The following is a 14,984-nucleotide window of genomic DNA, read 5'->3' as shown; positions in this document are numbered from 1 at the left end:
CAAAAAGATTTTAATAAAAAGTGTGGCCCCGTCTTTCGATTGAAAACAATTTAACAACAATGAACTTACTGAACCCAGTTTCAGTAAGCATTTTAGGGTAAATACAAAAGATTTAAAGAATCAGAAAAGCACTCACATAATAAATAAACAATGTAACTATTACGGTATAACAATGATGCAGAGAAATTCGAAATAAGCCCATTGGTACAGCAGACACAAGTAGATTTCCACACCAAGTTTTAAAACACTTCCTAAGGCGTTAGAATGGCGAAAATGTATCACATGGCAATGAAATAATGCTGAAATATTGCAAAGAAAACATATTAGAAATAATCAAATGTGATTCGTCCAAAAGAAGGCACATTCAAACCCCGTTTAGTTCTCAATTTATTTTCCTAATACATTTCCATTAAGAAAATAATTAGCAGGTTGCAACAACAACAATGTTACATCGATAATCTAAGCGGACGCCATAGGGTCCTGTTTATATTTTAATCATTATTATTTTATATACACCTGATTTTTATATATACAATAATATCGATAACAAACGTAATCTTTTCGAATAAATCATAGTTAATAAACATCGTACACATGCGTCTAAACAGAACATATAATCGCACTCGCTTCGACACAGTCACTTAAAAAAATATATACCAATATCATATATAGTTAAGTATGTATACATTCCTTATAGGTTTCTTGTAAATTAATTAATTTTTGTTTAATTACGTACGTTCTGCCGAGAGGAAACACAATCCCTGCTACAATCCAGCATCCAGGGATTGTTTTCCGTTAAAAACTAAAAGTCAGTACATTGTCGAAATGCACAAGAGATTGCACCTAATAATACGCCTAATAAAATCTATGTATTCGCGTTGGGGGAAACAATAAAATCGTCCTAAGTGAATATTGCCATTGCTTCGCTTTGTTCAACAACTGATAGGAATGCGTCGAGTAATAAAAGTGTACAAACAGAGCGCGTTCATCATTATTTTTTTTTGTTTAGTATTGTTCCTAACATCGAATTTTAAAGTTTAGTTTTGTCATGCCAGTGAGAGCTCATTGATGTTGTATATGTTTACGGTAATAACACGGTTTGAAAGTCTGCATTGAAATGTTTCACTACAACAACATCGTCTCGCTTACAATTTCTTTGTAGTTTATATAAATTTGAGTTAGTCGCGCACGATCAGTGCGTCAATAAAAGGCTAGGCAATATATTCTATGATCGGAACAGATAACACACTTGTGTAATGCTTTTATGCATCTCCTCCCGTTTTAGGTTTTATAGCTTTTCGTTATAGTCCTCATCGTAGCTCTGCGCGCTATAAATCCGTGGTTTTTATTTATTTACAGTAAACTCCTTATTGCCGACCTCCAGTGTTAAATATGTAACTATACAAGTAGCTCGTAATCATAGTAATAAATAGTTTCTCTCGTTTTGTGTTTTATCTCAACATGTTTTCTGTTTTAGATTTAATTAAAGTCGCGGGCCAGCAGCGAAAATCACAGCACTCATGTGATGTTTGTTTTTTGTTTCTCTGTTTTGTTTTTAGTTTGTGTGTCGTTCCGATGGCAAACTCAACGAATGCATACAGTTGAAAAACGTGGAGTCTCGAATTTAAGATTTAATCATTATTGATATGCGTCATTATAGGAAACGATTACGGCGACGCTGCTACCGTTTGCCGCCGGACGACATTCCGAACGACTAGCACCTCAAGATTATAATTTTTTTTTGTTACGCCCGTTTACTTATTTCGATCGAATACGTATTGTACTTCTTCTGATCTGCTTCCCCTCTTCTGCTTGTCGACGAAGCAAACAAGTCCAATTATCGATAAGAACAAAAACACGCACGCGGCTATCATTAAGTAGAATGCATCGTAGAAAAAATTCGAAATTTGTTCAACATAGAGTTAGGGGTTTCTACACGATTTTCTCGACATTCGCCATCAACTAGAGTGCCTTCACCCACGCTGCCGGTACCCATTGCGGTTCGCGCTCCAGGCTGTTGATCTCGCCGAGGAGATTCTGATAAGCTCGCTCTGTGTCATTGTTGATGATGATCATGTCAAAGAAGTGGCCGTATTTGTCTTCCATTTCACGCGCCTTTTCGATTATATCCTTTAAATCTTCCTCCTAAAAACATTCATTCAAATAAAAACAATCAATTCTTTTAAATTTGACGTTTGAGTTAAAATTATTTACCTTATAAGTTTCCCCAGTGCGTATCTTTTTCTGCCTCAACTTCTCAAGACTGGGCGGGGCAATAAACACCACGTATGGTTTTAAATCCGAGGTCCTCAAGATCTTCAAACTCTGCGGATGGAGATTGAGCACGCAGATCTTGCCGGAATTGACCACTGATCGAATGGCGTCCAAAGAAGTTCCATAATAAGCTTTCTCGTACTCGCCGTGTTCCACAAACTTCCGCGACAAAATGTCCGCTTCAAATTGAGCACGTGTTATGAAATGATAGTCTTGCCCGTCGACTTCGGTGTCTTTTCGAGCTCTTGACGTATCTGAAAAGTAAATAAACACAATTTATGTCGATCCGAAAAAATAAATAAAAAAGGTAAAAATAACTTACGTGGTATTGCTGCAGCGAATCGTTCAGCGTCCTCCATCAATTTCTGACGTAATTCGTGCCTTCCTATATTTGGTGGTCCTATGAGTACAATCGGTCTCTTATTGTTTGCTCGCGGATAATACAGTGACACTTCTTCGTAAGTTAAAATTTCCTCAGGTTCAAATTCTAAAAATAAAAAAATCGATGGATATTAGATTTAGAAAATGATAAACAAGTTAAATTCGTACCATCAACTGCATTCGAATACATTGGATATCCAGATTCGGCGTATGAACCCTTTTTCTTCTTCCGTTTTGCAGTTTTACCGCAGAGTAAGGTGGTGGACTTACGCTGCGGCTTCGACATGCGTTCCTCGGCCGCTAGTCTCATACTCTCTCGTTGATGCTGGAAGCTCTGTGACGGTACCAGTCCGGCGAGCGTCTGGTCCTCCTCCCCTTCGCGGTACGCCTGCCACCAATTGGGGTCCTCTTGGCTGATGATGTGCAACACGTCACCTTTACGAAATCCGATACCCAACTCACGACATGGAATATACATGTCTTCTTCGGGGTCATAATCAAAATGGGCGCGCACGTGCAGCAGCGACTCGCGACTAGAATGTCGGCTGCCGGGTGTCGCCGGCACGATGAGGAACGTTAGGGTGCCTTCCATCGCCGCCAAAATATCACAGACTGCGTTCACACTCTTTCCACGCATCTCGATGCCGTTTACCTCTAGAATTTCATCACCTTCATGCAGCAGGCCGCTTTTATCAGCTGCGCCACCACGGACAACTCTACCAACAACCACAGCATCACCTTCATTCCGCACGGTTGCACCCAAGGGTTCAGTGCTCTTTTCAATCTTGACAATTTTGATATTGTCATCTCCATAGTGCTCCGGCAGTGCTGTTTTACCCGCAATGGTTGAATTGGTGTCCACTTGGGCAGGCGAAGACACCGGTGAGGTGGAGTCTTCAGGTAGGGCGGATGCCACACCATCATGAGCAATCATCAGCGCCTCAAACTCATATCCCGTGAGGAGGGCAGCGAGTTCAACAGCGTACGCGCCTTGAGACGCACCCAATGCATCCAGGCAATCACGGAGAGCACTTTGTGCGTTCGCCGTTGGCCTGGGCGCAGTCCGATTCCTCACCGTTTGCACTTTATTATGTATAGCCAGTGCGCGACCAAACTGCGGTGACAAAATCAACGACTGCACTGCAGCAACACGTCCTTCCAATCCACCCAATCCACCACCAGTACCCGCTTTCTTCAACTGCAATTGCAGCCGCTGCACTGAAGCCACCAACTCTCCATAGCCTAAATCAAAACATCAAAACAACATTACCAACTCATCCAGATACACTTCCGGTTGACTCGTTTTTGTGTGCGCGCCGGAAGGAAGTTCATTCCGAAGCCATTCATATACAGAACAATGCTTACCGTATGCAGCGTGAACAAGTTCCTTATCCGAGCTGGGCGTCCCCGGTCTGGAGGTAGACTCGCGCCGGCTGCTGGAGACGGTAACATCGTCATCGACGGAAAACGCCTCGTTGTCCGCCCCCTGTGCCTCTCGACGACTCTCCAACGCATGTAGCTTACGCGAATCGCGTAGGGACGTGCGCAGGAATTCATTCTGCGCGGCAATTCGGTCCTCATCCTCCTTCCGCTTCCTGATTTGTTCCTTTAATAACAAAATACACTAGTTTAACAAACAAAAAAATCTCTCTGCGAAAAAGGGCATCAGCATCGGAATGTCGGCGACAGTGCAAACATCCGTTAAATAGTTTATTAGCAAATAACCACCGCGCACAATGTCGCAGTGAACTCTGAACGAACCAAAAGTGGAAGGTTGCAGACACCGTTATCAAATATGTACGTGCCTCTTTAAAACATTCTTTCGCCTATAAAATATCATTTGCATGAGCCACTCGGTTGCGCAAGCCTGGCGATATTGAAGGAGTTTGCGCGCGCGAAAATTTATTACAAAGTCGTGTCGAACGCCACGCCATTTAATCCCTAATCGCCTCGCGAGACGTGTGCGCTGCGACATGCGTTCGTTATTACCCTTTAAGATATTGTTTATTTTAAATTTATCGTTGAAGAACTCCCAGCGTAATCCCACAACGAGAGAAAATTCCACTTTCTACAAAGTTGCGTTTTCACATCACACGCGTATTCTAATGAATTGCATAAAACTACAACAAGAAAAAGTTAATTACGACTCATAATAGGCAAGTCCCGATCATCTTGATTAAAATATTTCACACGATATCTAATTTGAAGATTTATTTTACATAGGTTTAGCTTTCCCTTTTAGATTTTATTTACATGGATTGAGCGAACGTGTGCCCCAAAGAGAAATGCATTCGACGTAATTAAATTGTTAATCTAATCAGTGCGAATGGCAATAATTGAGCTGATTAAAGCCGCTTCGGGCAGAAAGTCGTTAGTTGCGCCGCACAAAATCGCAAATTAAATTATATCGGCACAGATTTCAAATGTGACCAAGTAACCAGGTGAAATAGTCAATGTGCAGGTACCTGCGTGTAATAATTGTTATTCCGTGATACCGACAGCGCCGTCAGCGTTTTGTTGGCGACCATTTTTTGATTAACTGTACATCGCGGCCCAAACTTTCGCACTACAACTGCACTCTTATCATATCGTGATTTTATCAACTTCTTAGTAAATTAACACTATTTATAGATGATTATTATCGTTACGCGTTGGTGTCGCGCCACACACTAATCATAGGAATATGTTTACTGGTTTTAGACTTCGCTGGCGTTGTAAAAATGGTCGGGGGGACGCCCGGTGAGAAATACACACACGCTGCTTCGCACAGGTACAGGTAGTCACACGACAATTGCGTCATGTTTGTATTTACACGCTGCCTCGACTCGCGACTCCCACCTGCTGGCATTTTTTACGTCGTCGGTGCTATCGCTCATTGACTCATCGAATGCAATTCCCCTTCTACAATCGTAATATTCCCGGTGACGTTAAATGAATATAGCACAACAAATATTTTCGAGAATATAATCTCCGATGAAAGTTTAAAACTTTTGACCGGGGACCGTAGATCAATATTGATTCAAAGTTGCGAGTGAGTTTCCCATTGAAAGTGCAGACATTCCAAAGCGTCGCACACCCCTGTGTTCGCTGCCTGTACCATCGAAAGAATTTTCATTCTCTCGACACTCTCGACGCCCCCGCCGTGGATAGTTTCCACCCGCACGTCAAATCAGTTCGCGTCGAATGCAAGAACTCTGACAAGCTAACGTCCAATTTCGGGCGCACAATTCGCATTAGAAAATCGATGCTCCGATTGGAAATTCATTCAGTTATCGGTCGCGTACAAATAGCGCCCACTCAGCGCGCTGTTCACTTCAGCGATATTAAATAATTCGCCGAGCAATTGCACGACTTTCAATACGACTCCGCTCTTCCTTATTAGTAAATAATGCGCCTGCCATGGAGGGCTGCGCCGGGAATAGCTTAAATTCCGCGCGACGGTACAGTAATAAGCGTTGGCCTTTTTAAATAACTAGAAACGCCTTAAATGGCACGAATTCCATCGCTGGCAGCGCCATTAGGAGAGAGGAAATAATGTATGATCCGCCCGTACGGCCCGTGAGATGAAAACGAAAAGGCAAGCATCGAACGAATTATCCGCGCCGTGAGGCGCACCAAGGTAAAACTGGCGCATGCTGCGGTCATAATTTCATATTTCATGTTCCACCCGCTAGTTTCACCGCGCCTAATTGGTTTAATCAAAAATTTCGACAAACAAAAAATATTTTTTCAGGTAAGACGAAAATATTGTTGTTTTCCTCCCCGAAAATACATATTTATGTGTTTATATTGATTGCTATAGGTCAGCAAACAAATTGTCTCTTGGAAAATTGAAACCAGAAACCCGAAACACGGAAGCAAAAGAAAAGCAGCGTGGAATTGCATTAATATCGCGTAGAAGCAACGCAATAACACGTAAAAACGCCAAAATAAAAACGTAATGGAACGTAATGAAACCGATGGAGCGCGCTCCCGCTCCTGTGTGCCGGGACGAGCGAAAAACTATGAGCATCATTTTTCATCCCTTAATTTCCGTGTTTTTGCGCGCCAGCGGCGAGTTCACTTTTCATTACTTATTACGACCGAAGACTTCGTGGAAAACGAAAATAAACAACTAATGCAGTTACCTTCAACCTCTCTACACATCTACGAGTACTTCTCGGAATGCGATCACGATCAAGAGTCTTCATCTTCATCGTGAAACACAAGTTTCGCCGGAAAACTAATCGTATTTCATTGCGACGAGAGACGCTACACCGCAATGAGCTATGACATCTTCCCTCATATCGCCTCTTCCCGCTTCCGAGTGGTGCCCGTCTTGATAGATTGTTATAAATAAAGCCTTGTATGTTGGGATATTTTCATCGCATCATTACGAAGTTGCAAGTGTCGGGCGTTGTTGAAGTTACAAGTTGTGCGGACAAGTTGTTGGCGGTTGACGGTAGCAACGAGCATGTTATGCCTTAATACGCCATTATGCATGCCGGAGACGGGAAGGAGGGCGTAAAACCGGCGGTAGCGCAGAAATGAACGACCCGAGTGTGTAATTTATTGCACGCAATCTATTATTACGTATTTTTTTGCTTACATTCTTGAAGAAACAATCGCGTTTTTCTTTGAAAAATGACGCGTTTTGAGATTAAAAGAAAATATAACTGACCTGATATTTTTTAATACTACTAAGTTGTTCCTTGGTCGGTTCGCCAGTGGTAATATCCACCATTGTTGGCGACGCAATACCGGTGGCAATGTTATTATTGTTGTTCGCAATGCGGCTGGGCAGTTGTGGGGCGGCGGATTTGTTCGTCAGTCGTCCATCTTTGATGTGATCCCGCGGCGGCGGCACCGGCTTGCTCGGCACCGTCGGGGCGGAAATTTGCGTCGAGTTGCCATTCACTCCGGGCTATACAAAGATTAAAGTAAAAGTCAGCATAATATTTTTCGAAAAATTCCATAACGTAGCGTCACTAATAATTCAGCAGTAAAACATTCGATGCTATTGTTGACTGGTTAAATTCTTGAGAAGCAAAGCGCACTAATTATTGACACTTAAACAATGCATATAGCAACATATTTCGAATGTGTTGTTTTTTTGTTTTCGTTCGGAATGCAAGCAAGTGAGAAGTGGGTTCGTGGTGTGAGCAATTATGATTGTTAAAAATTAAAATTGCGTTAAATGTGAACGAAAATTAAAATGCAAATGAGCTACTATTCGTCAATGACTCTACTCTTGAGAATAACCACGAAAAATAACTGAGAAAATACTTTCGAATATATTGCACATGAAGAATGCGAGACGTCGAAGCAATATTAGTTGAAATTTAGCGTTTTTTAACGCTCCAGACGCGATTTATCGTCGCAATATTTTCCCCATTTTATTTTCGACTTTTCCAACTTTTTGTTTTTCGCCCCGCCGAAACGTCGAACGTTAAAACCAAACCATACGAGTATATGCGTGTAAAACATGGCACTTTTTCATCTGAATGTGACCTCTTTTTCCATAACGCCACCCTCCCGCGACCGCGAGCGTTCTTCCCGCCCCATTTATCTCAAATTTCTCGCCGGCGTTTCATTTTTTTATCGCTTTTATTGCGCGCTTTGCATGTCGGTCGTTGTCGGCTCTCGTTCACTCGTAAATGACTGTCGAGAGTAAAAGTACCTTAATGATGGTCGGATATTTCGGTGGCGTCTTTTTGCGCTCGACGAAATTGTCGGGCACGTCGATGGCGCGCTCCTGGTTGCCGTCTCCGAATGTCACGCCCAACAGCCGGTCGTACCCCACCTACATGATGATGATGCCGATGATAAAACAAAAAAAAAAACAACGAAAATAATGATTGTGCAAGCAATGAAATAAATGTTAGATATTCATGTTATTTATGTTTGTGTGTATGTACATGACAGGTGAGGAGGTGAGTCAAGGGGATGATCGATAGCACAACAAATAGTGCGCCGATGAACAAATGAACATGACAAGTGTATTATTACGCCTATCTTGCGAAAGGAGAATGATGAATCCGACCATAATGCCGACTGTAAATACAATCAAGACGCGGCAGAAGCGGAGAACAAGAGATATCGAATTGTAAAGCTGCACTACACATTCATATTGTTCATATGATCAATGTTTGCATGACAATGAAATAAATATTTGCGACATACAAACAGCACATAAAGAAAATTCTATAAAATAAAAAAAATTAAATTTTCACTTACCGTAAGAATAGGTTTCGGGGGTGGATATCGCGGCGGCGTCTTGTTGCGGGCAATGAAAGACTCCGGCACGTCGACGGCCATCTCCCGATGCGGGCCGTTGTCGCCGGCGAGCATCATGCCCATGTTGTACTCGATGGCGGCGACGTCGTCCAGCAGCTCATCGGGCGGCCGCTTCACCGTGTGTAGATCACTGTCGCCGATCACCACGATGCTACTACCCGATCTTCTCCGTGGCCTGCAATAAAATATAAAATTCAACGTCAACTAAAATAGAATAAAAATAAAAACACATCACGTGCACTTTACACGTGACGATTATGTTCGCAGAAGTCGGTATATAATTTTATTTCAACGGTGCGTAAATGTAGACGTAGCCGCTCCTTAATTAAACAAATAATTAATAAAATGTAGCGCGCAGAAATTAAATAATTGCACGAGTGTGGAATGTGGTAATTACGTAAAACTGTTGTCTAGAATTTAATTAAACAACTTGATGTAAAGTAAAATTTTATTGTCCGAATCTAATAGAAAGTTTTTTATTTTATTTTTAAACTTACAAATGCAATTATGATTTGATTGTGATTATGTTGTAGTTTTACTTTTATTATTGTTGGATTAAATTACTTCTGGAGTTTATTTCGAATCGAAAGAAGTACCACGTAATTTTGTGTGCGCGTAAATTTGTAATTTGTTGTGAATGCGTTAGTTTTAACCGCACGAAAGCAATTTATTGGTTATTTATCCAACCTGATATAAATAATTGCACACAGGCACTAAATTTTGAACGCATAGAAATAATAAAAATAAAAATAAACGTCAATCTAGTTTCCAACGAAGAAAAAAAAACATACACAGGACAAAACAATTCTTTGTCCGCAGAGTTGAAGTGCTTTTACGCTTACAATGCACGTATGTGCGTCGTTTCAAAGTTAAGAAATTCTTAAACACCGGAAACGAGAAGCTCGCGCGCGCGCAAGGTACCCATCCGAAAAGGGCTCGTGGTTCATGCAAGGGTGAATTTAATATGTGTCTTCCCGTCCGTTTTATTATGCCCCCTTTGTTTTCTTTGCCTTTCAGCGTTTTCAAGTTTTCATTTCTGGATAATCGTCAGCCATCACGTCTAGTTTTTATACGCAGATAGAAATCGAGTTAGGTGAAGAAATGGCAAAAGACGTTAGGATCCACTGCCCCGTCTGTCGGGGCATAAATCTGACGACAATGGAAATGCACCGGCGGCAGCCAGACGGACCGTCCTCGACTACCTGTCTTGTGTCGACAAAAAGAAAGCTTCGGACGGGGCCCATCCAACGTCGTCACAGCAGGTGCATTTCAATAATCCCAACGTTCATCACATACACATAATCACACATGAGTTTCAAACCCAAACATATTTTTTTTTTAAAGTACACAGCTGACTTTTTCTTTTATAAAATTAGATAAAATTTAACACTTCATGGAAGAAAATATGAAAATTTTATGCAAATGACGATAATCTTCAATTTCTAAAGTCGTAAAAATAAAATTTTAACTTTCACGGTGCAGATTTACGACTGGAAAATCAATATTCACTTTGCGCGCAGCTTTTCCTCTGAACCATTAGCAACAATTATTAATAACAGCCGGATTAGTGACAATCCGATGCTTACCAATAGTATTTGAGCACCTTCATGTCGAACTTCATCCTGGTCGAATTATGATTATCACGTTAGCGGGCGCTAATGCGATGCGCAAGTTGGCGTAATTCAACTTTAATTAGTTATCGCGCGGCCGTGATTGTGTTTCGCGCAGCAGCCGGTAGCATTGCGCGCACACGCCGCATTCCAGAGCGTCGGTCGCGATGTCGCAACACGAAATTTGAAACGTTAATTAATTCGATTCCCTCAGTTCTCTTTCTCGTACAACACTAAAAACACCACACGCACACAATCGCACTGAATTAACTCAACACGCTTCACGTGGATATCCAAAATGCAGGCACTAATTACAGAATTGCACTCACACACAGCCGCACGGGTTTTATTTGAGAGGATGTGAAACAAGTCGCGTTTTAGTTGATTTTATTCTCGTAGCGAAATTGTGAGACAGGTAAAAATACTTGGCGCAACGAAGTTAAGTCACTGAGTGAGTAAAGCAAGTGTTTGAGCTCGCGCAGCGGCTAAAGTTACTCGGCGGTGTGTTGAGTTAAGTTGGAGGGAGGTTTCTCGACCGAGCTGGAATGCGCGCCGCGACCGAGATGAAGTGGGTGGCTCGCGAGCGCAGGTACGACGTACTGAGTACGTGAGCAAGACGAATTTTACCTTCCATGCCGTCAGAGCTTTCCGTTGAAAAACAATTTTTGACTGTGCATACAAAGTGTCCAAATAATTCACCAAAATAAATAAAAATTTAAAAATTATTGAAAAATCACTTTAAAACTAAATATTTTGGTTGTTTTTGATTTTTAAACACCTTGTATATCAGGTGTGTATTCCCTCTACGCTTCCATACCTTCATTCTTTCAGTGGCGGCTGCCTGCACGTCGGAATTCCACGCCGATCTTTTCTACCTGAATATTTTTATGACTGAGGATTCCAGGGTGGCCAGACCTTTTCCGTTTGCACAACCCTACACACTTGCTGCGTATACATTATTTTGTTTACTAAAGCCTCCTATACTTAAGTCATGTTTAACGTTTTTGTTTAGCTTCGGGACTCAAGTGGATAAAAGTCAACATAAACTAAAAATCTGAGATTAATAATTACACCCTTGAATGTGACTTAAGTAGGTTAGTGCCGAGGTGGGTGTGGGTTGTGTCTGGAATTTTAATCGTGAGTCACAACGTTTACTATGACTGAATTCCTGGGAATTTCATGATAAAATTTTTCATTATCATCATTAAATTCTGTTGAAACAATTTTTGCCACTACATGATAAAAAATAAAATCAAAAAAATCAAAAAAAAAAGTTTTTCGTCTCTGTAGGTTGTATTTTTGTATTTTTTGAGTTTTTAACTTGTGAGTTGAGAAAAACCAGAAGCATAAATTATGATTTATTATCTGAAATCGTTACCAACGCAATACCACCGCCTATAATCCGTAAAGAACGCATGAATTACGTAACAGGTAACACGTGCTGGCAACACGCTCGGCTGCATCCAGACGTTTGTTTGTTGGTGCATTTTAATGTTACAACTTTAATCTACTACCGGATCACATTGCATTTAATACCTACACCCATATTTGATTACATTTATTATTTCATAACCTACTCATATATTCATATGCTTTAAGTCGGTTAAATCAAAATTATTCAAGACGTAAACTTTATGCCGTGGCTAAGCAGGCAGCTTAGAATACATATACTCATTCTATGCGAGATAAACATTGCTTGAATTGTTGAGAAACGTTCGTATTTGTTGATTGCGAGTTCGTTGCACCTAACATGCTTACATTCCTTGTTGTGGTTGTTCAAAGTGTGGTAAACAATGGAAAATATGCCATAAAAACCAATCAGAGAGGTGGACCTGGTGCTGGACTAGTAAAAGGTTTGATTGTTTGAGTATTTCGGTAATTAAACAACGACGTAGAGTGGATATTTATGGTATTTGTTACTGTTTGGTGGTAATTAGAAAAAAACGGAATTTATTTCTGTGTTTCACTTGATTTCTAATGTTCTGTCATGAGTGGATTAAGTGATTTGATGTCGATGTTGATGTCGATGTGCGCTTGAACACAAGGAAAGTTGTGTTGTGTTGTAAAATTGATTAAACACGTAACTGCAAAAATTCTACGATTTTACTTGAATGCTAAGTGAAACACTACCAATTTTGTAGTTGAATGTGGAAAGATTTCACTTGCTTTCGATTCGATTTGCACTTGAACGTAGCTAATAAATCTAAATATGGTGAATAAAAACGTCGATACGATCAAATACATTCGTAGAATTCCAATTTATTTCGATTTGTAAAGAAAAAACAGTTTTCGAAAAAATTTTGTTAAATTTTCAAATTTTCAGGTTAGTCAAATCAAAGTAACATCTTATTTTAAAGTTTTACCCAAATTTACGACAAAAGAGATAGAAAAAACGAAGAAAATGCAATTTTCAAATAAAAACATAAGAAAATCTGAGTGTAGACGTATAGATTAGTAATTTATGGATATTTTATGCAAGGTTTGTGTTTCTAGAACAATGGGTTAATATTTTAAAGCAGAAAAACACGCAAAAATTTTACCTCAAAATTTGCCAAAAAAATAAAATAAAATTACAAATTTTTGAGATACTTCAATAATAACCTCAACAAAATGTAATGCAGATCTCTTAAGTTTTAGTTTGTCTATAATTTGACGCTATTTTCACATTTATAGGACAACAGATTAAAATTTAACGGACAAAAAAACAACAAAAAATCACCAAAAAGTTCAGAATTTGCTAAAAAAAATACAGGAAAACAACGAATTTTATAGATTATTCAGTAATATTCTACTCTAAATTCAATCTAAATCTGATTTGACTTCAGATTTTCTTTAAAAACTTCAAATTTTGAGCAAAATTTATTCAGCAACTTCAAATTCCACATTTTTCCCTTTTCTTAAAGAAATGCGCACGTAAAAAAGTAATATTTTCACAAGACTTGTCATGAGATGTTAACATTCGTCATAACATTTCATCATGGCACTGGCGTGAAGTATAGAATTTCAAATATTTAACGCTTTCCGTGTCAACGTGCACTTTTCGTTTCCCATGTCACTTCGGGTAACACTACGCGCGTCTCAGCGTAAGTTAAGCACCGAGCGCGCACTCGTTATAATGTCGACTAAGATTTTTATTATCAAATTATCACCGTACGTGTGTCGTGATTGCGCTCGGCTGCAAGTTAAGCGACGAGTGCGCTTGTAATCATAGACGACAGTCGCATCTAGACGAGAGAAAAAAAGTGAACACACGACGAGCCAGACGCTTTTAATGCGCTCACAAAAACAAAAAAGGAAAAAATTTAGTTTTAAATGAAATTTTGTTTATTTTGAACCAAAAATAGAGGTGATTATAGTTAAAAATTAATGATAATATGTGTAAAATAAATGATTAATCAAAAATCTGCTTTAAATTCGCTCAAAAACACAAAAAAGTAAAAAAAAAAAAATTTTGGATCAACAAATGATAATTTAAAATAGATGATAATAGATGTGAAGGAAATGATCAATCAGAAATCGTGCAGGAATGAAAAATAAATGGAGCGTCCGTCCGCAGGGCGTGTATAAAGTTCGCATAAAAAGGGAGCCGAGAAATAATGAAATCTCACGGCATGTAGAAGGCAGAAATGCATCCAGCGACCTCCAACAAAAAGCGTAATAATATCTCGTTATGTCTGGCGGAAAAACCGAACAATGTAAACGCGTATAAAGCACGTCGCACGTTGCTTCCTATTTCGCTCCTTGCTTGTCATTATCAAATTGCTTCAAATTGCAATCTGCAACATAGTTTCATCTATCCGCATATCCACTAAGAATACAAGAGACATGCGACAGTTATTTTGTAACAGAGGTGGTAGATTTTACATTTCGCGTTCAAGTTCGACGTTGTCGTTCGCGTGTTCATTTTTTATTTTCTTCCATTCAAAAACCGTTCTATGCACTCAACAATTGCACGCTGCGTCTACTCCAGTAAACACAACAATCTCTTTAATAGTGAATAATTATTGTTACGCCTAAATTGCAATATTCTCGTTGAGGATGTTATAAAAACCCGTTGGCAAACATGTATGCGCAACGTACGAGTGCGTTTAACAACTTCACCGTGCAATTTCGCGTTGCATTTTGCCAAGTTAGCAATGTGAGCATCATCTCCATCTAACAGAACTAGGTATGTACAACGGATAAATGCTTCCATCGTTTATTTTCAATGCGCATTACGTACCTGCATACTCGCGTCTTATTATTGTTACGCACGAACACACCTGATGATATGCGTGCGTGTGGAAGACAGGATGAGCCGGCGCTCAATTTACATAACACAACGCAAACAAATGACTAACCGAAATACCTCTCGGATGTTTGCGAATTGTGTCGCTTCTCTTTCGAGGATTTACATAACTAATTGAATATTTAAACTGATGAGAGATCAAAAATCCGTTAAGT

General features: G+C 39.9%; 1 protein-coding gene across 4 annotated transcripts in view; it reads right to left on the bottom strand.

The window, feature by feature from the left end:
• Positions 1-369: 369 nt before the first annotated feature.
• sdt (MAGUK p55 family member stardust) overlaps positions 370-14,984 on the bottom strand; it is a 37,476-nt gene continuing 22,861 nt past the window's right edge. For 3 of the 4 annotated variants that reach the window (XM_065302223.1, XM_065302226.1, XM_065302227.1), the window contains 8 exons: positions 8,872-9,106; positions 8,315-8,437; positions 7,316-7,558; positions 4,021-4,261; positions 2,824-3,897; positions 2,597-2,761; positions 2,215-2,528; positions 370-2,145 (listed from right to left, as the gene is read on the bottom strand). In XM_065302223.1, coding sequence (XP_065158295.1) covers positions 1,963-2,145; positions 2,215-2,528; positions 2,597-2,761; positions 2,824-3,897; positions 4,021-4,261; positions 7,316-7,558; positions 8,315-8,437; positions 8,872-9,106 — 2,578 coding nt within the window. In that variant the 3' untranslated portion in view covers positions 370-1,962. The remainder of the gene's footprint in view (positions 2,146-2,214; positions 2,529-2,596; positions 2,762-2,823; positions 3,898-4,020; positions 4,262-7,315; positions 7,559-8,314; positions 8,438-8,871; positions 9,107-14,984) is intronic. The other variant, XM_065302224.1, reaches the window with a different exon arrangement.

The sequence above is a fragment of the Atheta coriaria genome, unplaced genomic scaffold, assembly GCF_025399875.1.
Source record: "Atheta coriaria isolate IRGN ID8LTWV9N9 unplaced genomic scaffold, Caltech_Dcor_3.1 hic_scaffold_5_pilon, whole genome shotgun sequence".
Taxonomy (NCBI): Eukaryota; Metazoa; Arthropoda; class Insecta; order Coleoptera; family Staphylinidae; genus Dalotia; species Dalotia coriaria.
The sequence above is the reverse complement of the archived record's forward strand: the minus strand, read 5'-3'. Positions and strand labels throughout refer to the sequence as shown.